The 25,726-nt window shown below is 34.5% G+C and overlaps 1 protein-coding gene across 1 annotated transcript in view; it reads left to right on the top strand.

The window, feature by feature from the left end:
- The window catches only part of TUSC3 (tumor suppressor candidate 3), a 135,800-nt gene that overhangs the window by 87,095 nt on the left and 22,979 nt on the right, over positions 1-25,726 (top strand). Inside the window, exon 7 of the mRNA XM_049790928.1 lies at positions 23,058-23,121. Coding sequence (XP_049646885.1) covers positions 23,058-23,121 — 64 coding nt within the window. The remainder of the gene's footprint in view (positions 1-23,057; positions 23,122-25,726) is intronic.

The following is a 25,726-nucleotide window of genomic DNA, read 5'->3' as shown; positions in this document are numbered from 1 at the left end:
ATTTCTTTGTGTGCTGTTCTATAGATTTACACTAACGTACTCAGATAGACTTGGCTAGAATACATACATAAAAAAATAAAATTGCTACTAGGCTTTAAGATTTACGTACTAGTTTTGGAATTCTGCTTTTTGAGTTTTCCTTCAACTTTTTATGTGGTACAGATACATTCTGTCAGCTGTGGACCTGTGTATCCCTTTTATTCATAGTAACCATTTCTGAAAACAGAATTCAGAAATTGGGTCATTATCACACTTTACTGTGTATTAGCTTCTTTGCTTGTTCTCTATTTTAACGGCTGAAATATGAACTATCTGTTTTAATTTCATTTGCAGGGCCACCTCAGCTTAACTCCTGACAACTTTCATTTTATCGCTAAGCTGCTTGACCTTTTAAGAGGGAAATGTATTTGCTACTCCGTCTCTTTCCATTCTTTCTAAGCTCTGGTTGTTCACTGTATTCCATTTGGGATTATTAATCAGTAAGGTCTGGAATCCTTCCCTGAAAGGTCACTTATTTATTTATTTAGTTAGTTTTTAAGATGTGTGGGATACAGATTCAAGATAGCTTAAGAAACTTAAACTGTTAGTTTCTGACTCATTAAATTCACCAAGTTTTTCTAGTGTAGATGACTTCCCTCATTAATTTTTCTTTTCAGTCGAACTCTTTTGAAATGTAAAAACTTAAATTGAAAGTTTTAAATGTGTTACTATTAATCTTTCAGTTTAAATTACTCTGGTACTCATTGAATCAACTCGGGTCCCTTTATCTGAAATTATTTTAGACTTCCTGTGTCTTTACAATGCCCTTTTTCTGTGAAAAATGCACCTAAAATATTACTGCTTCTTGTTGAACTAGTGAGTAACTGAGGATGGAATCTGCCAGGTGTCGCATACTGATCACTGAGGTCTGCTGTTAGGAGTATCTGTTTCAATTCTATCTAGAAAATTAGTCCCAGTCTACCACAAGGAGTTCTTTTTCTGAATGCTTTTCAGTTCTTCAACTCTGTAATATTGTTCTCTGCAAGTGGGGTCTGAGTTACCTCCTGACCTTGTTCTTCTCCTCCAAAGCCTGGAATGTTCTGCTGTGAAGCTCAGCTTATCTTTTCATTTCCATTTTTCTGTGAGTTCATCCGCACCAGTGCTTAGTTCAGGTAAGGGGTGCTCTTTTGAAGCCCATGCTACTTTCATTCCCACCTTCTATAATTCAGTTCATGTTACACAGGGCACATGGACTATGATCCTTCTGGATGAAATGAAGTCAGAAGGTGGACTCCAGGAGTTCAGCCAGTACAGTCCCAGCTGCTACTGGTTTGTTCAGTCCATTGGACCAAAGAGGAGTTAGTGTGAAGTAGAACCACTTGAGATGTGTGTAGTATGGATATTGGGTTTGGAGAATTATTATGCACTATTTGCTAATATAAACATAGCCCTTGAGTCCTCAGCAGCTCAACATAAGCATCTTTGCATCAGTACTGGTGGTATTCTTCCAGTCAAATTTTGAAATTTGTTCTGATATGAAGGGTGATGTTGAGCAGGAGGCTCTGCTTCCATGAAGACATTTCAAAACACAGATTTGTATCTGATACCACTGTTCCTAGGAGAAGGTGTGTCTTATGTTTTACCAGATATATTCTGGTAATGGATTGTCAAATGAATGTATATCTATTTCCTGCTTTTATATATATATATATATATGAATGACAGCTATATAGAGCTTTGGGTCATGTCTGTTTTTTTCTTTGTAGCTCAGTGCTGGTCTTTCCTCTAATTCTTGAAAAGACCAAACCTCAGTAGGTTCCTCAGGATCTTGACTTAAATGCTTTGCTGCCTGCTTTGCTTTTATACTTTTAAGGCTTTGCTAGACTGTATGTCAGGTGAGAAAATATATTTTCTGAAGAGTCTACTTAAGTTGAAGGTCTTTCCTCTTCAGTCTTGCCATTTTCTATTGACAGTGCCTCTTTGAATGAATGTTTAGAAAATGTGACTACCAAAGGGTAAACTGCTTTTTTCATTCCAAATTTGTAAAACAATTTTGGTGTTGAGATGAGATTCTAACTAATGTGTTATAGGAGTGGTCTGTATATCATTAATAGCTAACAGAAATTCACAAACATTTTAATGAATTCTTCAGTTTTACATCTTGACTTACTTTAGGTCTTACAGAGAAAAGGTTGATACAATTTTTTTTAAATTATCAAATCAAGATTTTCTCAACTGAGAAATTATAAAAGTAACTAAATACCTAAATGCTATTAATGTGTAATAATAATTTTAAAATATACTGTGTCCTTTGTACATAACAAACATTTCAGTGTGGATTTTCTATCATATTTTTAAGTATTAAAGTGGGTGATTCCTGGCCCCTTTTGTCATATATTTATTTTTAAGATGCTATGAAGATAATTTCCTATTTTAATATGCTATGATTTTCCTGTATTTAACAGGTCATGCTATACAAATATTTTTATATCCTCTTATTTATGATTTTCAAACACAATATCCAGTCCTTTAGTATTTGTATAATTCTCTATAACTCTTTTGAAATTTTAGTAAAAATACATATTCAAGTTGATATTTAGAACCTAGACAGAAACATTTTAAAAAGCTCAATCTTTTAACAGAACTAACAAATACATTGGGGTGTGTTTATGTATATGTTTCCTAATTTTAATGTTTCCTCTTTTCATTTTAAAAGTCAATTCTATTATTCCTGACAATTTTATTCTAATTTAGCAAGCTAAAAAAAAGGGAATAGAACACTTTCGAACATACAGAAGTTGCATTTTAATATCTACCCAAAAATAGTGCTTTTCTCAACAGAGACACTGGGAGAAAAGGGTTGCTAGACAGTATTAAAAATACCAGTTTCAAGTGAGACAAAAGAGTAACCTTCAAACTTTTTCTGACTTTGTCTCTTATCAGTCATGCAAGTGTCAGAGTCATAATGTGAATACTCAAGAAGGCTTTGAATTGTCAATAGAGGAAGCTTCCTCTTTGAGGTTATATTCGCTGGAACAGAAGAGATAACGCTATTATCAGTGTTTTTATAGTGTAGCCAATTTCTCATTGCATGTACTGAAATGCAGTTTTTTAATGCAGTTTAGATATTAGTATAATGATAAATATGTCAGACTTTTAAACTGAATTCTGAATGTTTTTGTTAGTCTTGATAGAGTATGAAATTCCACTCTGGTCTCTTTCAGAGATTTTTATGAGCATTTTCTGGAAAAAAAGTGATTTTCAAACATATTTATGACCTCCTTTTTAGGAAATTGACATTAAATATGCATTGCTTTCTGGGATATGTGTTGAATTGTCAGCCAGTTGGAACTTCAAAGTTTAGCACTGGAACGTAAACATACAGAATAAAACCTAGCACACTGCATAATATACAAATACCATTACAAGCTATTTATGATCACCATAGTATGAATTTTTACACTTTTTTTGATAAGGCATTCAAGCCCTATGTTTTAACTGCTGACTGTGTGAATTGGTTTGAACTGCTGTTTATAGGCTTGTTACTTTTATTTCTTATACAGTGTAATTTTTTTCTATGGACTAGCTAATGCACAAAATCTCAACGCGTTCAAAAGTATTGTGCAAATTTTGCATGATAATACAATTGTGCTAAACTTTTATGTGTGTCCCACTTCAAATTTGTTAACATTTACACTGAAAGTAGCCAAGGGCTGACTGTAGAGAGCTATAGAGGATTTATTTTTATTTGCATTGACTTGTAGGTCATTGTTAGCATATGTCAATTAACTCAGTTATTCAAGATCAGTTCTGCAAGAATTATGTGTTATGTCCACTACCAGATTTAGGTAGTCTTTGAATCATTACTGCATTTAGGTATTCTGAAGTAATATTTGTGCTTTACTTGAGTTAAATTCTCATCCCTGATCTTCTAATATACAGGATAGCAAATAAAGATTGACAAGTATGTCAGGGTTTAGGGTTTTACCAGCAATCTCAAGTGTTTCAGATGTATGAAAATAGCCCTTAATATCTAATAATTAAAAATTAAATCCAATTAAAAAATAAATTCAAATTTAATAATCATCAAATATGCTAAGTGTCTGGAGTATTCTATGTAGGCAAAATCATGGCTCTGTTGAAAGCTAGACCTTTCTTTGTTAGTATCACAAAAAGTAGTCTGTATTTTTGTTTCCCTGTTAGCATCACTCAACAGGAAGATAAGAAACACATTGTTTTTGACAATAAGACTCCAAATGAATTCATACGATGGCCTTTAGATCAGCTTTGGATGTTGTGCGAAGAACTCTGCCAGTGGAAAAGTGTCAGAGTATTACTGATTTTAGCAAGCTACATAGCTGAGATATATATATATATATATATTTTATAATACATGAAAGGTCAGGCTATAGTATTCATGTTACAGAATGAGGACTAAATTTTGTCTCATATCGACTTTGTTGTTCTTAATTGCCTTATCTCTTGCCTCACGTATCTACTGAAGTTCCTTGAAGGCATCAACAGGAATGAGAGTGCTACTGCTGTCAGTCCACTTGAACTGACAGAAGGTTTGTCATCAAATAGGTTTGAAGAAATTACAGAATGAGGTCTAATAAGTTCTTCTTATGAATGAATAAGGAACTGATAGGTGTAAATTATCACTTTTCAAGGTGAAAGGAAATCGGTGCTATTTCACAGAGGTTTATGTTATGACCATCGCTATTTACTGTTCATCCCTTTCCAAGAGCTTGACAGTTTGCTGTTGGCCTTAAGTTATTTGGAAGGGTAAAGAGAAGGGCCAGCTGCAAAGAAGTATAGGTGGAGTTCTGTGCAAAACTGTGCAAGAGTGTTACCTGCCATTTTATTGCTGTATTGGTAACAACCGTAAAGTGATGTGAATGAAAAAGCAGATCATACATTTTCCCTATAAAAGTAAAAAGCCTGTAAAATGATTGGCTCTCAGCACACTGTTTCTATTCAGGAGTAAGGTCTGTTGGTTAGAATAGCATAATCAAAACAATCTCTAAATACTCAGTGGACAAAAGAGAAAATAAAGTTTAGAATTATTAGGAAAGAAAAACACTTTCAATGCTGTAAATTCTGTGTTTCATGCACTGTTTGAATACAGTCTGGAAAGAGGTCAGGAGATGACACAGGGAAAACTAAAGTATGGAAGTGCTTCTGTGGAAGGAATGATAACAGGCTGATTTGAGTGAGGTGCATTAAATAATGACTGACATGGAAAGAAGCATAAAGGGAATAATTTTCAATTTATTCAAATTAAATTTGAAGGTGACTTTTCAAATGTTTCTACATGTTACACAGCTGTGGAACTCTTTGCTCCAGGTTATCGCACATATTAAAAGTTTACAGCTTTCAAAAAGCTACTGTACAAATTTATAGCTATTAAAACACCTTCAAGATGGTAGTTTCAGTTAGTCTGCATAAAAATCAAGAGTATTTCCTGGGAGACAGTGTCTCAGGGAGACAATTAAAAGGAACATTCTACGTCTTAACCTCAACACAAACATTAAACTGTAGTGTCATTAATAGCATCTATCTCTGAGTATGTGAAAAGAAGACTATCAAGTGCAAAGTTATTTTTTCTTTGTTCACAGCATGTAGTAAAAAGATAGAATAAAATTTGACTGCAAATGATTCAACTGTGTGTACTTCAAGAGATGTGAAAATACTGGAAATACTGTCACAAGAATAAAGATTTTCAGTAGTTGGTCATTAAAAAGAAACTAGTGGATTTTTATCGTTACATTGCAAGATTGAAAAGTCTTCTGTGCAGTTGTGCTAGAGTTGTCTTTGTGTCACACTAGAATACCCTCATCATTCACATGGTGTATATACTAATTCACATTCTTTGAAGTTGGCCAGATTAAAAGAGGAAGGGAAAATGAGATGTGGACTGGTAGGGAGCAATACATAGTCCTGATAATACATGCAGTTGCAGTGCATGACAGCTGTTGAGATTAGCTTTTGAGAGAATATGGATCACTGGAGATAGATACTTAAAAACAGAAAAGATGTTCACTAGTAGGGGCCTTTTAAACTGCTTAGGCAAAGAGATGGCATTGAAAATAGCTTATATTTTTGGAGTACTATATTTTGGAGTACAAGGCAAATGCCACATTCCATATTACTTGAAGGAGTTCTAGGACATGTAAAAGATGCTTAGACTGAATTGGGAGAAACTTACACCCTACTAGAAGTTGAGATAGTAAAGGTAGTACTTAGAGGACTGTGACTGTCCTCATCTTGATGTGTGATCAAATCCTTTTCCCTTCATAATCTTTGAGAAGGGTGAGCACATATGTACATTACATACAGCAGCTTCTAGCCATTGCTGTTCCTTCTTGAGATAGACATTGCAATAAAAATCAGTGCTTCATCTGTTAGTTGCCTTTTGCAAGAATTAGTTGCCTCATGACAAAAAAAAAAAAAAAAAAAAAAGTATTCTGATAAGGAGCAGAGAAAAGAGCTCACCCCAGAGAAACTTCAAATGCTAAATAGGGGATACTAGGCTGCATGTGGAGCATTACTGAGAGGTTGTCATGTCATGAGGTCTTCCCTAGATGTTTTTTCTCATTCAAGTGCTTAGTGTTAGCCATATTTTGGTTCACTAAATAATTTGCTCTCCAGGTCAGTTTAGAAGGAACTTGGGATAGAGGCGTTTCTAACCTCCAAAAACGTGTGGATGACAGTTTACCTGCCGAATCTCTTGTCTGAGGTTATTTGCAGAACCCTTTCTTTTATATTGAAAGTTTGCTTTTTTCTTGTGGCAGCATGTTTAGTCTTCTGCAGCTGAATGTTATATAGAAATAAATACATTAGATTGAAATTCTTTAATGTAGAGTAAATGGCTTTACTTTATGGTTTGTTCTATGCAATTATGTGCCTTATTATGTACTATGTATCTTTCTAAATATTGATGTTCTGAAATTCTATCACCAATAAACCATCAGAATGAAATATTTGCTCTGTTGAAATCAATAGCAAATGCTTATTGAATTCTTTTGAATCAGCATTTCACCCAAATTATTCTAGGTACAGAGAAGAAACCTCTTGCTCTGCTACAAATATCGTGGGACTGGAAATCTGCTTAGGTCAAAGTCACTGTGAGGTTTTGTAACTAGAGCTTCATACTGTGTATAAACTAAAGAGATAGGTGTGTGGAAAAAACTTTTTTTCTTTTCTTCTTTTTTCTGTTTTTTTTTTTTTTTCAATAAAAGATACTTTGAGAAATCATCTGTTGTGTTAAAAGAATTGCCTAATTAGTCTATAAGAACTGAAAGGAATCTTGAAAGTCCAGAGAGGTGAAAGGGGGACAAAATTCATTACAAAGCCAACAACTGCTCCTCCAACACTTGGAACAATCCTTTGTACTAAAGTGGTGGGATGTGTGGAGAAACATTCTTCAGATTACATGTTCATGTTGTTAAATTAAAGACAAACCTGCCTGAGGTTTCTTGCAATCGTTGACTGGAATTTTGTTGTAATTCATTTAGAGAAAACAAGAAAGACCACACTAGATCTTGCTTGTCTCTATCAGCAGTAAATTAGTGAATTAGTTAAATTCAGAGAAATACAGCTGGTTGAGGCAGGGTTCTGCCTGTCAGACCCTGATTCAGGCTCAGCTAATGAATAAGTTTCACTCCAGCATGCATCTAAAATGCAACCTTGGAGTTTTTGCGTAGTTTCAGTGGGCTGCAAGTACTCTGAAAGTATTAGGAAAATGCTATGTGTGTTGTAAAAGTCTTACATTTTAACTGGATTTGACATGCTGTCTTGAAATTCTGTTCTTACAAAAGTATCCATGAAAAATGTTCTTAAAATGCTATGTATTTATGTACAATGTCCAAGTTTAGGTACAATGGGACTAAACCTAAGGAACTCAATGGGTAAGCAAATAATTCTTTGCCAATCACATACATGAAGGCTGTACTTTGCATCCTTACTTTATGCTAGCTTTGTAAGCCCAGACATCCATGGTCTTTTCTGCCACTTTGCTAGAGAGCCATGTCTTAGGTTCATCATATATGCAATAGGTGTTCCTGTGCTAGATGTTTTTATTTGTTATTAATTTTCAGTTAGCTGCTATGGGCACCACAATAAAGTACAAAAGTTTTTGGCTTGGAACAAACATTTGGGAAAAAATACACTTTTAACAGCAAAATTAAACTATCATAGTTCAACTGTAATGTAGATATTTTAAAAGTCTAGAAGTGTGGATCTTTCTGGATGCCAAGAAAAGAGGAAAATAATATTTAATGACCTCAAAGTTGGTGAAATTTCTGAATGTTCTCAAAGCATTCAGCCATCTGGTACTGTGATGCATTTAAGTGTCTGAATGCTAAATTTGTTACTGCTTAAACCACCTGGTCATGATGGTTCATAACTAGAACATTTTTTAAAATCTACTTGAACGCAGATCTTTCTGACAGTGCTTCTAGATCTTTGATCAGTTTGTCAGGCTGTTCTTGTGCATTAATTTTAATTTGAAGAATTCTTTTATGTTAATTTACTAGACAACGTATGGTTCTTAACTTGTTCAGTTTTTCCCCTTCATCTAGAATCTGCAACTCTTACTCTTTTTTTTGCCTCGGTAGTTATTTTTGTCTTAAGATGTAAATTTTTTCTTCCTTGTGCATGAAAATTATTGACCTACTCTTGCAGTACCTCATACGATGAAGTAACCTGTAGTCTACATGCCTACTTAAAATTGCTGAGAAAGCCTTCCAGGCTTTCCTTTTCCACCTACGTTACAGCATTTCACAGGTAAGTTAATAGTACTAACTTTGTTTTGCACCTCTCTAGACAGCAGATCGCTGATATTTTTGTATCTGCAACTTTTATTGGCAGCTTTGCAGCAGACTATTCAATGTAATGCCATGGTTCAATATAGTATATAGAAATCCCATATTGACCATTGCTAAGTGTCACCAAATGAAATGCCCCTAGTAAGGTACAAAGAATGTTTTAATTCTTGTATAATGTTTTGGGTAGGTTTTTTTTATGCTCCTGAGGCTTCCTACAACACCTTTGGCCTCCTCAGTTTTTTTCATTCTCACTGTTCAATTGATACTTCTGGTTTACTGTTTCATAAATTCTTTTCAGGACCTCCTTCAACATAAAACACTAAATACAAAGCACCAAAAGAACATTCTGTAATTTGTAAATTCTTTTCACTTGCTGCTGGTCTTGGGAGGCATGTCAGTTTTGTCCAGATATGTAGGCTGCACAGACTGAAAGCATCTTTTCACTGCCATTCAGCCTGAGGACATCCATAGAAACATTTTTCAGACCTGGAACTTTTCTGTTCTTGCTTTAATTAGGAGAACGGTTTTGTATGTGCTTTATTTTATATGTCATTTATGTTTATGTTTCACTATGATGTTCTTTCACCTGCTTAATCAGTGTCATGTAGTGTGATTCTTCTTTGTGTGGTTTCTTACGGAGTTATTTCCTTTCTAATCCATCCCCCTCCCCCCCCTTCCCCTCCTCTTCCCCCCAGTAGTAATTTGCAGTTTAAGCCATAAAAGCCCTCAAAATATTAAACATCTCACTGGATTTACTCACTTTGTTGCCATCTCCTTCATGGTATATCAACTTTTCAGAAATTCATGTGAGCAATTTAACTTCTGGATTTTTCTTTTTTTTTTTTTTTTTTTTTTTCATTTAGCCTTGTCCTGTCTTTTTTGCCTATTCACAGTGCCCTTCTCAGACAAGATGTTGATCTTTCTCTTTCACTTTTCTTCTCAGTATGTTCTCATCTACCTCTTTCAGGCATCATTGTGCTTTCATATTGAACATATGAATGCTATTACATTTGGTGTTGATGTCAGTATTGTGCCTTTTTCTGGGTAGATTAATACACTGTTCTAAAAAGTTAACCATCTAAGGTTTTTGCTTTTCAACAGCTTTGCCCAAATTAATAGTTCGTATTTGCAAACTGCCCTCATTTCTGCAAAGCTGTGATCTGCTAAAGGAAAGTTATTTTTTCTCTGTTCCTTACCGCAAAGAAAGGAAACTAATTTATCATGAGGTATTGTATCTGTTCTTTCAGATATCTACTTTGTATTTCAGTCCACTTTGTTAATTAAATTCATTATATGGCCTTTGCCTTTGACCTAAAAGCTTATTTGTCCGCAGTGGCCTGTTTATTTTTTTTTAAAATTTCAAAACACTGAATGTGTCGTGAAAGTACAACTTTGTTATTTTATTAATTTAGGCACAATATTTGGGTTTTGAACAGCTCTGACTTCTGATATTTGTAGAATATGACTCAGCTTATTCTCTACTTTCTGAGCTGAAAACATTCTACAATTTCACAATTCAGTACTTGTAATATTTTAACTTCCTTGCACACTGTAGTACAAGTGTGAAAGTCTCACATACACTTATTACATCTTAAGAGAATTTTTCACTTTACCTCAAATTATTCCTAGGTTTCCTTGTCTCAAATACGTGTTCTATTGACCTTTCCTTTTCTAGGTATTAATTTTTATGACTTCTTTAGTAAAGCTAGCATTTTAAATATTTCTATATAAGCTTGAATGTAATGATCATTCTGAATGTCTATAAGACTTGTGCTGTTTTTTGCATTCCTGGAACTTTTTGGCTCTTGACTGTTTGGGTGGCTTTTTTCAGAGACAGCGGATGGAAGGAACTTGAAATGCAACTTGTCTTGCTGACAGCAGTATTTGATTTGTATTCACTGCAGGCTGGAATACTTGCTAAGGATAGCACAGCAAATAGGTCTGAGGTTTTGTGTTATAACATAAAATTTTTAGCTACTGGCTTTTATGGTATATTAAGTCAATGCCTGCCATCCTAAACAGAACTTTATAAAATACATCATCACAAATTTGATAGCTGCTGAAGTACAAGATGTTTAATGGCATAGCACATCCATTGAAAAAAATGTTCTCGCTCTTATATTCTAATAATTAGGAAGCATCTGCCAGTGCGTTAAACAATGAATTTAAATAAGTGACTCCCATAGCTGCCTTCATAAATCATGGATTCAAATCATTTGTTACTGTGAAATAAGTTACTATTTGTCAAGTGTGTCTACTTTCAAATTTTATATTCTAAACATGGAGTGATTCCTTTGTTCTCAATTTGTCCTGGTAAAGGCTTCATTTTGCTCAGTTTCTATGTCATGTCAGCAGTACTTCTTCCAATGTGCTAACTAGACCTGATATACCATGCAAAAAATCTCTGGGCAACAGAGAACAATTTTTTTAATAAATCAGCTGTACAATTCTGAAAAATATAGGCTTATTCTAGAATATTGATATGGAGATTAAAAACAGTACAGCCAAACTTGGTTTTGAATTGGTTTTGACCCTTTTTTCTATGCATTCAGTTAAATTTTGAATTTTTTGTTTATTCATATTAGGCCTTTCCTTTTCCTTAGTCCCCTTCTCCAAAGGACTGCTTCTTTGTAATCTTAAGAGTTATTTAGCAGAAACAAAGACCAGATGAGAGAGTTTGTACTGAGAAGATAACGAGCATATACCTCTTTTCCATTAAGGAAATTCTGGTGTAGATTTGAGTTTCCCATCATAATGGAAGTTACAAAGTTAGCTTGTAGAGGAAGGAGGAGAAGAGAGATTAAATTTTAAAAAAAAGGTTTGGGAAAAAGAAGAATTAATGAAGGAATGTAAATAAGTTTTCCTCAAACAATGTGTGCCAGCCTGAGTTCTGTTTTCTTAAAAATTTGGTGAGATGTTCTGTTTATCCTGAGTAATGTTAAAATGTAATGCTGTGGAGCAATAGTATGTAGTGAACTTAAAATGTCAGTATTTAGAGTTTTAGATCATTGAAGTGATATCTTATTATAACAACATCAGATAATAAGTTACACTTAAATCTGAACAGAATAATAAAAGTCTTGCTGTAGTGAAAATATACTTCCCCCTTTTTACTGACTTAAATGTTGATACTTTATGTACTTGCATAGTTTGATACATAAAATTGTTTTAAATAAAGAATATTAATTTTTAAGGTTTTCTTCTGGTTCACTGTCACATAATGACAAAATCCCAGAGGATATAAAATCCCAAGACATGCCTGTGTATATGTGACTGTATGCGCTATATGACATGTTGTAAAAAAATTGGTTATAAAACTTCAAAGAATTTGACACATTTACATTTTTGACGGAAGAATTTTTTGTTGTTGTTACTATAAAAAAAGAATCCTGAAATACAAATAGCTGAAAGGAAATACATTGCTACAAATATGACTGTTGTCCCTTAATGGCAGCTGTAACTCCATTCCCTTTGTGTTTGTGTTTTGTCAATTAGCTGTCAGTCTTCCTCTCAAGAATATTCCAGTGTTTACAGAAAAGTTTAATTTGAAAGGAGATGAGAGACCCACAGTTGTATTGAAGAAATAAACTTTTCATTTCAGGAAGGTGTTAGTTTGTATTGTGTTTACTCAGATACCTCTTTTTAAATGAAGTGTTAAAGTTTATAAATTAATGTACAGGCTGTGCTTCAGATGGTACTAAAAATAACTTCGGCAAGAACGACTAGTGCGGTTTTCCTCTCTGGCATGTATCAAACTACTCAATCATATAGACTAATTTTTCATGCTCAATTTTGCATGCCTGTCATGCCTGCCTAGTATGTCTCACCTTCCTAGTTAATTGGCATTTAAAAAGCAGCATTCCAAATATACAGGTATTTCCCCTATACTTGACAAGTTTCTCTGCTATTCCAAATCCAAAAAATGACTTAACCTACTATAGAACTTGCAGTTAGTGGTCATCTGCGAAACCTGTAGGTGAAATAACTTAATATATATCTCTGAACTTTGTGTGGCTGAATTAGGGAGAGTATCCAATTTGCTTGGGGTAGGTAACTCCATAAAACACAGGATTATTCTCACATTCCCCTATCGGTGTTAGTTGGATTGTAGCTTTGGGGTAATTTGGGATTTACACCTCCCCTTGCTTCTCCTACAAAGTAAAACTTTTTGTTTGTGTTTTTTCACAGCATTTGAATTCAGCAAAGTCTATTTTGGAGTTAGTGTCATAGTAAAGCCTCTCTTTCTTCAATTCTGCTTCCAGCACTTCAACATTCAGGTCAAACAACCTTTTTTGCCTCACAGCTTGGAAACCAATTGAAAGAACACTTTGATATTCCAAAAGAGAACATACCGTAGGTCCTGACTAAGAAATTAAAAACATCTCTGAGTTCATAAATATGACCCAAAGGTATAGGTTATTATCATGAAGGCTATTCCAAAAATGGCTGTAATTTCTTTGTCAAAAGAAAATGTTAACTGCAGACCCAGACTAGCCTTAGATTCTAAACCATTATTTAAATAACAGCACCAAAATGAGCTCAGCTGGATGGCTACTTCATCTCTTCCATCTCTACAATCTCTAAGGAAATCTTTCTTTGAGTCTGTTATATGGTAGCTGTCCTTCCTGTGTTACGCCATGACCAGTCTTCTCATCACACTTCCACACTATCTTGGACAAAAGGATTCAGGAGGTGGAGTGGGGAAGCAGAGTTCCCGCCCTAGAATGTGCAAAGGGGAAAAGTAAAGTTATTTAACCACGGTCATGTCTGGTTGTCTGGACTTGTGTCATCAGTGCTGCCTATACTATAGTATGTATACGTATAGTAACTGTAGGTATATGGCAGCATCTAGGTGGATATTTCACCTTTGACTATTATTAAAAAAAAAAAAAAAAAAAAAAAAAAAAAAAAAGGTAGTTAATGACCAATGAGAGAGATCCTATATTGTGCTTAGCAGCAGAATGAGGGCAAAAAGTACAGGGATACTTTAGAGTTCAGAAAATAGTTCTTATTAACAATGTGTTTGTGTTTTTAGGGGAATGCTGTTCATGAAAATCATCTCAAAATCTCTTTTATTTCCAAATTAGAAGAAGTATTGTAGTTTGGCTTCCATGTGTTAAGCAAGCAGTCTGTGCTCCAAAACAACTATTAACAGTTGACCTTCAATTGCAGCTTTTCATTCATTAGAATCACTGGTTTGGTTGTCCAGCTGTAATGAAATGTGTATGAATGTCAGTTTTCTCTGAGATTTTTTTGCCATCTTTCTTAAGTTGATTAAAAAGTAGTAATCACGTTAAGCAAAGCATCACAGTTGCAAAAATTTCCTTTCCTTAGGCAGCTAGACTAAGCTGTGTCATGTAAACTTCCCAAAACTACCAGAATGCTGTTTCAGAGATCCTGGAAATCTTACCTTCATCTCCATTAAAGTCTCTCACGTGGACACTCTTGTGTCATTAATGCCCATTCGGGGGAAGACATCTGTTGCATGCCAATCTATTGAGTAACTTGGGAATTAAGTGCTGTAAGGGTACCGATGTTTTAATCAGAGGTTAAGTTCTGGGTTTTTTCTGAAACACAAGGTAATGATTCATCGAAGGATTGCTGTATCTTCTGTCTTACTATTATTCAGTAATTAATAAATGTGTGAGGAGTCCCTCAAAATAACTTCTCGTTCAGCTGGTTGTATCAAAGCCTCTGTATAGCTGAGCAGAGTGTTTGTAGTTGCTGGATTTGTGAGATCACCTCTACTAGCTAATTCCTTTGATAGCACTTCTAGACACCCTAAATAATGCAGTATAGCTATAAAAGCTGCCTAGGGACAACCAAAGCAGCAGCATAAACTAGGATTTGTATATGATTTTAAATTATACCAACTACCCTTTCCAGCCAGCTAGGCTGCAAAAGTAGGCAGCGTTTCTCCACTTTTGCTCTAGGGCTGGGAACCCAGATCATATTCTGTGCTAGGTGCCAGATGGACTTTGTGGAAGGCAGCCAGCACAGGCTGTTTCAGCCAGCCAGTCCTGTGAAAGCTGGCTGCTGTCTCTGGACTCTGTTTTGGTTTGGGGCAATGGTGAACGCAGCAGTGAGCTCACGGAAGATGTAACTCTCATTCATTGAACTAATATATGAGTGAATCAAGGACTCTGTATGAGATTGTCATGTGTACCTGTATTGTATAATTTTTTAAAAAATTCAACATTAAATATTTCTTAGGGTAAAACTTATCCATAGCTATTAAACTCTCCCATCGAAAGTGGCTGATGTGTTTTATGGTCATGTTTAGTAAGTGGGATTCCGAACACCTCTATTAACTTACACCATGGATGCTGAGACAGGTGTAAATATGTGGAGTTTTATTCATGGGATCCAATGTTGATTTTCTAGATTACCGTCCTACTTTTTCCAGTGAAGCACTTGAGTGTAAGCTGAACAAAATCACTAAACGTGCGTAGTCACCACCTCTAGTAATTCTGTCTATTCCTCACCATTTTGTGTGTGCTGGTGTGTGCACCTGAGCTGTTTTCTTAGTCCTGGTTGTACAGGTCTTGTTGGCCTGTATCTGAGCTGGATTGGATTTCACTTAGAGACATTGCCTAGAGTGATTGCTTGCTAGGAATACAATAAATGAAATTTTCACCAGAGTGGCATTCTGTTGGCTTATATTTGAGTTGGAGATGTTCATAGAAATAATAACTGTCTGAAAGAAAGTGTTTATTTCAAGTGGGTTAGTGCTAAACTAAAATGTTTCTATTTTACTGTTAAATAAAATGAAGATACCTGAAAAAACTACTGGCTCAAATAGCTGGCTGCCCATTTCTTACTATAGTTATATGTGGTCTTCATTTTGCCAGAAACACAAATTCATTAGTTCAGGATTTCTGTTAGCAGTAAGTGAGTTTAGATTTATTTTGTGTTTAATACTATGTTAAATTTTGAAGCAGTTAAGCATTATTTGCAGATACGCCTTTTTATAACTGGGTATCTACAATAAAAGAATATCTATGATGAAAGAAATTGCCCTATTAAACACTTGCATATTATCCCAACTGTTGGAAATTGATATGTGATTAGAATAGTCAGAGGTTTCCAAGTTGCTTAGTAAATGAACTTGAGTCAAGACATTTTGTATTTATTTAGTTTTTGAGATGTTACTTCATATATTATTATGTACAAAGTATATATAAATATAAATTACTCAGTTTCGGTGTTAAGTTCTTTAAAATAAACTCATACCCATATTACATCCCCCATCTAAAAAAAAGGTTTAAAATTATTTTGGCAAATCATGTCCATATGCTAACAGATGTTCTAAGTTCGTAGCTATTCTCACACATGTGAACAACGTAGACCCAAACCAGGATGATCTCATGTTTTCCACATCGGTGGTCATGATTGGGGCTTTTGAGGCCTGGCTGCTACGGGGAAAATAGGCTGCTGTACGTGTACTATCCCCAGCAGATAATACTATCTTCTGTGATGGAAAGAAAACAGGGAATTACATTAGGTTTCTATTTTCAGGTTTTCACAGACCTGCCTAGGCTAATAACTTCATTTGAAGTCCCCTATTGGGTTCTTAAGCAAGTTAAAACTCTGATCTGCCTGTATGAACTGAACAAATACTACTACGTAGTAAAGAAATAAGAATATTTGGAGAACACTGCTTCAAGTGAAGCTATGTGAAACTATGCTGTTCTTTAGAAAACATACGATTTAAACAGGTGTAAAAGAGTCAAGATTCTGAAAGCTGGGGTTTTTGAGCTGCATAAGATTTTATTCTTAATCTTGCTGGGAAGGTGCTGCTTTTGAAGTATTACATAGTTCACATGGAAAAAAAATGTCTGGAGAAATATGTATATGATTGTGAAAACACACAATTAAACATTAAATTAATATACCTTGATGTTTGGTCTCAAAGTGTTTGCTTTACTGAATGAACTCTTTGTTCTCCATAACATGTTTAACCTTTTTTCTGAACTGAAACTTACAATGGTAAGTTGTATAAATGGTATTGTGAGAGAATGTTTTAGAACTTTTGCTTTTTAAACACTTAAATACTGATGAAAGTCATGCTACTCCTAGACATTAACTTTAAAACATGTAAAACTGATGTGATAAAGAATGTTATGGGGTTCTTTTTCCCCTCGAAATTAAGAGAAAAGTGCAAATTCTTATAGCTGATATATGTTCTTGGCAAAATTGATGGACTTTAACTGAAATAGGCAATTGTGAAGACTTAATCCATGTAATTAAGTAACCCATGGCCTTCCATAATGTTCCCTTCTCTGATGAATTTCAGCCTGAATGTTAACGTAGTAAACGAAGAAAAATTAATAGTGTTTATCCTATTGATGTGGAATTCATAACTCTCTCTCTTTGAGGGCAGTTAACTAGTGTGTTGCTTCACCTCTTTCCACGCATATTACCTTGAATTTGGCCTGTTGTCTCCTCCAGGGGTAGTCTCCATCTAGAGGTTTCTTCAACATGCAATCCCAATTCAGTTTATCATTAAGAATGATAATCATTATCAAAATTTTCTGCTTTTGATTGGTTTCCAGTACACTTTATTAGATGTGTGTCATGTCTTGTATACTCATGACAAATTATTTCGTAGTTCTCCAAAATGATAATACTTCCTGAAGTAGCTTTGTATGGTATCCTATTACTAAGTCCAACTCAGTTTAATCCAGTCCTTCCACCCCAGCATCTGTCATTCACATACCCACAAAAAAATAAATATCATAATGTTTATTTTAGGAAAGAGTACTGGAGCACCTGAAATCATGTTACAGTTTTGACTGTGGGTACTCCACAAGTTAATTGGATTGCCTTAAGAATTAACATATAACTCACAGAGGCCTTATTTCCAATTACTTTGTTTCTGTTTTATTTACATTGCATTAACAGAAAGAGCACAGATTACACTTAAGTATTTTACTGAACCATGACAACTATCACTCTTGAAGGGAAATCACAAGCATATGCTGTATTTAGGGAAATTTAAAAATATATTACACTGTTGTTATCCTTGACTGTCCTAGTGAGGGATTATATATATGTACCATCTGCAGTTCAATAACACTAAATATTTAATGAGTTTACGAATAGCAGATAAATATTTAACACAGCTTTGTAGAAATGTGCATGCATTGAATAGTTGTTTGTCACTGCCAAAGAAAATGGCCAGATTTGGGGACATGATTATCTCAGCAATTCAGATTGCTTCTGTGGAATCAAACCTGAGATAGGAGAATGTTAAAGCTGGAAGAGGACCTAGTTCAAAGTGTCAGTCATGCTTTGGTTCCCCTATTAGTCGTACCAGCATAGCATTTGCTGTTTTATCCATCATGTGGCTGTACAGCTCTTTTGCTCAAACCATGGTTGCATCTCTTCTGATGGACTTTAGCTTTGCATCTTACCTGGTCCTCCCTCTTGATGCCTCTAAATGAAAGAGAACTACTGAGTTTATTCTCTAATTTATTTAAATCATTTGCTTAGAGCACTTGCAGCCAGATAAACTTCACAGAGCTTCCAAATATTAAATGGATTCAGTGTCAAAAACCAGAAAAGATAACAAAACCCAGAAATCTTATTTCTCAGTCCCTTAATAGTTTGTAGCCTCAAATAAAATTTCATGAGAATATGCACCTTCCATGTAGGTCATTCAGCAATCTTATTATAGAGAAAAAGTAGCAGTATGAAAATAAAGAAACCTCACATGTGACCAGATCCTTTATTTTGGTTGTATGGATATAAATTCAAGAAATTTACCCAATGAAAAGCTAGGAGGAACCACAAAAAATTGTGGAGAAAACTGTTTGCGAACTGTTGAAAATCAGTCAAAATTGAAAATTTGTCAAAATTTCTTAAAAAAATACTGTCTTTAAATGTGTTCTATTTTAGGTAAGGATGAGCCGCAGATGGCCATGAATTTCAAAATTTCATGAGTCAGTGGCCATTGCAGTGTACAAAACTGGTGTGTGTACATATGTTTGCATAAATATGTATGCATACAAATATAATCTATGCTTCGAGTGGGCTCACAGTGTCCTCATATGCCTGCAGGGAAAGATACAAGGACAAATGCTGCACAGTTCTCACTATTCTCCCTTCAAGAAAAGCTTTTTGCCATCATTTTTACATTAACTACTGGTCTTCTGTCATCTGAAAACTTCTACTCTGATTTTCGTCGGTTGTTTAGAATGTAGGTCTGAAAGTTCATTGTGGAAAAAACCACACCCTGTTAATTCTCTCTTGAAGTGGTTAAGATCCATTCCTCATTAGAAATGGGGTGAGGTATTGTCATAAATTCAGGTGATTCACATTGTCAACTGCAAATTATTTTGGTTCTCTTTCATCACTGGAACAGTCTTTCACTTTCTTGACTTCTTCACTACCATCGCTCTGACTGACCCACAGCGATAGAGGAGATGCACCATGCTGCTGTTTTGAGTATGTGGAGAACAATGTCTTGGGGAAGCAATTTGAGGAGCCTAAGAGTTAGATTTATTACTAGGTAACTTTAAAAAAATAATCTCTCTAAGGATGTTTGTAATAGAACAAAGAAGTTAGCGGTTAAAATGATTTTGTTGTTGTTGTTAAAGGCAATACCGGACAGTAAACATCTGCCTTATTTTACATTTTAACTAACTGGCTTTCTACTAGCATGCTCTCTCTTTAAGATAACTTGAGATCTCTTGCCCTCTCAAATAAAGATGAAGCTTGGGGTTTGTGTTTAAGGTAGCTACTCACTTTACATTTATCCATTCCTGTCCCCGCTCTGGGGACAGAGCAGTAGGTAACAATTGTCTCTTAACTAGCTTTTTAATATACACGTAATGCTTCCAGAACTAATTCAAAGAACGTCCACTTCCTTGCAAGCAAGGCTATGCCTTTAGCAATTCACATTTAAAGAAATATAGTTACAACTTTAATCCCTATGAGATGTTTAGTCAGAAATTCATATTCATTAGTTAGTTTTCAAATCACAGTCTCTGATTCAGGTCTTCTAGGCAGGTTCTGTTTGTTTCATGTTTTCTTTTGTTTGGTTTTTGTTGGTTGAAGTTTCAGCATTTGCAAATAAACTGTACCTAGTCCATGTTTTTTTTCTTTACACTGAGTATCGGGTGGTAGCTAGGACTATCTGTCACCTAGTTTATAGTGGTAAGGAGAATATCTTTGTTTTCATGATTTTGTCTTTATAAGGACTTAATCTTTGGAGAGACTGGTCTGATGATGCGTTTCATACCTTGAAAGCTTCTCAAACAGCTCCTGGAAAAACCTCAAATGAAAAAAGCCTGAAACAAATATACATCATGCAATAAAACTAATTACTTTGGGAATTTAACAAACAGGCAGGCAAAGATTTCTGATTGAGAATGTCTTTCCAATAGCCATATCCTTCTTATATCGTTGTGATATCAATGCAGCTAGTACCTTAGATCAAATCACCATATCACTACTGTAACATATAAAAACTTGCCTTCTCAGACAAGACTTAAGTTTTTCCTTAATCAGAATATGATTTAAAAAAAATTAACAATCTAATTAGTTTTTATAGCTTTTAGTCTTTTCTTTGTGGTGTTTCGGTGATGCATTGTAAGTAGTCTACACATATAGCATTGCAAATTTGGTTTACCTGTTGTGAAGTCTGGTCATCTTCAGATTGAGAGAGAATTTTTCAGTCAATTTTTCAAGTGTGAATAACTAATGAAAAATCATGCTTGAAATTTTCAGATTTGAGAGTGTATTTGGTTGCATTTTTAAAAACATCATTAATGTACAGGTTTGACAGCTAGATAGTTATGAAGCTGACGTGTTTCATTAACAAAATTCTTTGTAGTTATTTGATATTCCCAAGTGAAATCAGAAGTCACGCAAACTTGAGTGATATTTTTAAATAAAGTTACTATGCTGGGTGATGAAGGCTAGCACCTAAAATGTGATTCCTCCCCAGTGTGGGACAGATTTTTGTCATCAGAAGCAGTAGCATAAATTTACTTTTTTGGAGGTGAGATTCTTCCTCCCTATTAGGATGAAAGCTGAACAATTTATGTCAGTAAACTATTATGAGGAAATGAATGATTTCTTTATATAGTCTCTGCATGTATATGTGTTTATGTACATACTTTAGATTCTGTTCCTTCAATGGTGTTATGGTGAACTAAATTGCTACCATAAAGAGAAAAATAATTTAACAAAGTATAAAGCATATCAATAAAAATGACATCTCTCATCTAAATGTTTTACAAATACAGAAGGCATTTATAGTCTTAGGAGTCACGTGACAAACAGTTTTATTAATTGGTGATAATAATGTTGCTCTTCAACACAGACTGTATTTCTTTGGTTCCCAATGTTCATTTTTATACAATTTAGCATGTGTGCAGAGAAGGAGTAGTTGTGATTATGTATAAATGCATAGAGGTACTTAACTAAATAGCACTACTAGACCCTGTTACACTTTTCTGATGAAAGGCTCTGTTTTTATTTCAGTTCACATTGTATTAACAAATACAGTATATATTGTAATTATTGTAAGCTTTATGCTATACCTTGGTGCTATGACTGTAAAAACAAATAGATGTTTACCATCTGTTAGGTACACTTGAATCCAGATCCTACAAGTGTCTATGTATGCCTACGTGTATATATATTGCTTTAGCTGCATGAGGAATAATGACAGAGGGTCACTATTTGCAGGAATGTTGTCACAAATGAGTCAGAGTACACAATCAATTAAGCATTTTAACTTCATCATTAATTTTTGTTAATGTGGAACATTCCTCTTTCCTTCCTTTGTTTTATACATATATATGTGTGTGTGTATAGCTTTCTGAGATTTATCAGGAGCCCTGAAAAAAAATCAAGAAATACAGATTGGCTCATTGTCATATCATGCTGCAATGAGATTTCTTATGAGATCAATGATTTTCATCTTCTTAAAGAAAAAAGATGTCTTCTTTGAGAGATGGTATCTTTTGATACATGAAGTTCTTGCCTGGTTTAGCTTTGAATTGGTTATTTGAATAAGCAAAATATAATTGAATTTTGAAAACAGTAGATAACCATCCACTGAGTAAAAACTTTATCATATCTTGTGGACTGCATGTTTTGACAGTCCATCAACCAGAATTTAACCAGTGCAGATGAAAGCATTCTTTTGAATGCTGAAGCATCAGAGTATTTCAAATCTGAATCATTCTGAATCTTGACAAGGATGCTATTCAGGCAGAATTATTCACAGTAAAATTAATTAAAGCAAAATTTATACGTTAAAAAATAAACAAACAAAACACTGAATCTGTATGTAGGGCAAAAATTTTCCTTTTTCTTTAATAGGAGTGAGTATTTTTCTTTCTATTTAATTGAAAATTGCATCTATGCCTAACAAGAATACATACAAATAATACTTTGGGAACATGGATATATTTAATTTCACATAGAATAGTATGACAAGCTATACTTAATGTTTGTAACTGATATAGTAGAAGAAGAGAGAGAATGCCCCTCATTTTTTTTCATGTTTGCAGTCCTTCAAATTTTTGTTTCCTTTTCTGCTATCCTAGATAGTTAACAGTAAACACAACTTCTGAATAATACGCTATATGTTCTTAACAATAAACATACAAAATGAGCCCATTAACAATAATTATTTTGTGGAAAAAAAAAAGTAGACTATGTTAGGTTTACATTTAGTATTAACATCTGTGATTACATTTACTACAATTCTATATAAACAAGACATTTTATGCATTAGGATTTTTTATGGACACAATTGTACCTTCATGGAGAAAGATGGAATAGACTTTGTATGAAGAAACTTCACTCAATCTGAGTAAGACTAAAATAGACTGATTTTTTTAAAGGCAGGTTCCATTTTACGTTTTGTCAAAACCATGCTGAGGCATGTCCTTGATTTCATCACCTCCCTTCTCAAAAATTGTATCTCCTGAGCAAATAAATGCATGTTCTTTATTCCACACTGGTAGCAGTGTGAAAAAGAGTCCAGCATAATGCACTTGTGTATGAAACATTGCATTCACTGTATATATGTGCTTTGCCTAAATATGCTGGGTTTAACACTCCTTTTTACTAAACATACATACATAAACTGTGCTGTTCACCTGTAGCTGTTGCTGTCTGTATTTTTCTGCAAAACAGGTTTCATTTTGATTCTCATATATCCTATTGTGCCATTGTAAGTGGATTTCTTTGTTGTAAAGAGGATTGTTTTTCATTTTTATTTTACAGAGTTACATACATGGAAGCAGTCAGGCTCAGTTTGTTGCAGAATCGCATATTATTCTTCTGCTGAGTATCCTTCAAACTGGTGATGAATAGAAGTAAAGCAAGCTGAGCACAGTGTGCTTTTAAATGAAATTGCTCTGCCGGTGAATATCATTGAGCAGGTATTGTATTTTGGCTTACTATATGTTTAAATAAATATTCAATATTGTTGCTATTTACTGCCAAGTAAAGCTGACATTGCTTTTCACTAATACGTACCTTGTTATCTCCTATGTTACACTCATGGCTGGTTACTAATCTTAATATTTTTCCTTTCAATGCTGTCTTTTCAGTAGCAGAAACTAATTTTCTTCTCTTTTTCACTCTTTATTATAAAGGTTAAAAATTTGATATGAAATATTATTTTATTTCTTTTAACTGACAAGGAAAGCATACTGAATTCTTCTAATGATTGATGAAGATGATCTGTGTAATTTTGGGGTTTGGGTTTTTTTTTTCCCCCCACCTAATCTAAACAGTTTACTACTACTTCTTGAAACAAATAACCCAGTTCCATTTGTTCTGACATCAATTCCTCACAGAAAGACTGAGACCTACTTTTACTCTTTCATTCTTACTGAGTCAGAGCAAGTGAAATTATTTTTTTTTTAATATGTCTTAATAATCTGTATGAAAAACTCATATACTATCTGGTTTTTTTAAACCCTGCTTCTAATCAGCTTTGCTCATTAAATGAAAAATGTAGTCAACTTTAACTGCTATTAAAATAAAGTCATCCTGTCACAGATACATTCCTGTAAGGAGAACAAGAGCAAGAAAACAACATTTCCCAATTTGAAGTAATGGCCAGATTTCAGAGTTTGATGATCATAGCTACTCCCTTGTTGTCTCCCTGAGGTTATGTTGGCTTAGATCATGCCCTTCCTCTGGCTTCCCTATCCGCCTTTGTCTTTGGCATTTATTATCCAAAGAGAACACCACCATTATATCTTCTTGCTTCATTACATTCATTTACCTCACAACAATTTTGCTACCTGTGAAACCTTATTTGCTCCGTAGATAGCCATTGCAAAATTAATTTCAAAGTTATGATCATATTTTGCAGAGTAAATGCAATATTCCCTATTGAACTGGAATACTGTGTCCAGTTCTGGGCCCCCCAGTACAGGAAGGATGCAGACTTACTTGAGCAAGTCCAGCAAGGGGCTACAAAGATGTTTAAGGGACTGGAGTATCTCTCATATGAGGGAAGTCTGAGAGAGCTGGAACTGTTTAACTTGAAGGAGAGAAGACTCAGGGGGATCTTATCCATGTGTATAGATACCTGATGGGAAGAAATCAAGGAGACAAACTTTCTTAGTAGTGCCCTCTGACAGGACAAGAGGTAATGGGCCCAAATTGAAAAAAAAGGAAGTTCAGTCTGAAGACAAGAAGACGCTTCTTATTGTGAGGGTGGTTAAACTCTGGAACAGGCTGCCCAGAGGGGCTGTAGAGTCTCCATCTGTGAAGATATTCAAAACCTGACTGGACACGGTTCTGGGCAACTTGCTCTAGCAGGTTGCTTGAGCAGAGGGGTTGGATTAGATGATCTCAAGAGGTCCTTTCCAATCTCAACCATTCTGTGATTCTGTCAGTTCTCCAAGTTTTATATCATACCCTGTTTAATGTTGTGTCAAAATCACATTGTATTCATTAAAGTTTTGGAAGCACATTTGTTTGTTCATTATTTCTAAATTTGTGCACCACTTCTTGGGAAGAGAGAGTTAAATAGCTTTACATGAAAACTTCCAAGTCAAAACTCCGTGATTATTAATTTAATTGCTACATTTTTTTTAAAAGTACACAAAACCAGCTATTATATTTCAGATCAAAAGTTTCTTGAATGATAGATAGTATTCATCTTACATAGTATCATCTTTTTGCTGCCTTTTGTATAGTCACAATTTATTTTTTAATGTTTTTTGCTTTTCCTGAACTGCCACAATTTAAACAAATCTGTTACCTAAAACAAATCCTGTTGGCTGCTTGAGAATTGGAAAACTAAACCTAAACCCCAGCTGAGATTAAAAATAAATAAAACTTTTGTTCATGACATATTTTGTTTGTCTGACTCAGGCATGAAAGTGATATCTTTTTGTTGGCAAAGACTGTCTTTAAACTGGGAAGTTGGCTAACTACGTTAAAGCAGCTGGCTGAAAGGAATCCTTTCAGTGAGGTTGTTCATTGCCACTTGCAAAAAGAATTCTCTAAGGTTTCATTTCATGGCTCAATACTATTGAGCTGAGTTTTTGGTCACACACATATTTCACAAGTGACATGAAATCTTGACAGATTTTAACAGTTATGCATGAAAGAATTAATATTTCTTTATCCTTTCAATGTTGATAGTATTTATTAGCTGCTTCATTGTTTTTTCATTATTTATTCAGGAAATGTTGATAGAAGATGTGGGAATTAGGAAAAGGTATGCCAGATTGATAAACAGTACTACATTCACTTTATCCTTAGAAGTTTAAAAGATGAATTGAATTTTAAAACGAGACATTACTATCCTGGTAATGTACCTGCTTCATTTGGTTGCTTCTTTTCGCTTTGTAGTAGTAAGAACACAGACAAGGTTGTCACTTCTTGCTAGATGTTGAAATGCAATGTTGTGTTTCTCTGTAAAGTGA

Source organism: Accipiter gentilis, chromosome 3 (assembly GCF_929443795.1).
Source record: "Accipiter gentilis chromosome 3, bAccGen1.1, whole genome shotgun sequence".
In the NCBI taxonomy this organism is placed as follows: domain Eukaryota; kingdom Metazoa; phylum Chordata; class Aves; order Accipitriformes; family Accipitridae; genus Astur; species Astur gentilis.
Note: the sequence above shows the minus strand (reverse complement) of the source record. Positions and strands in the feature narration are given on the sequence as shown.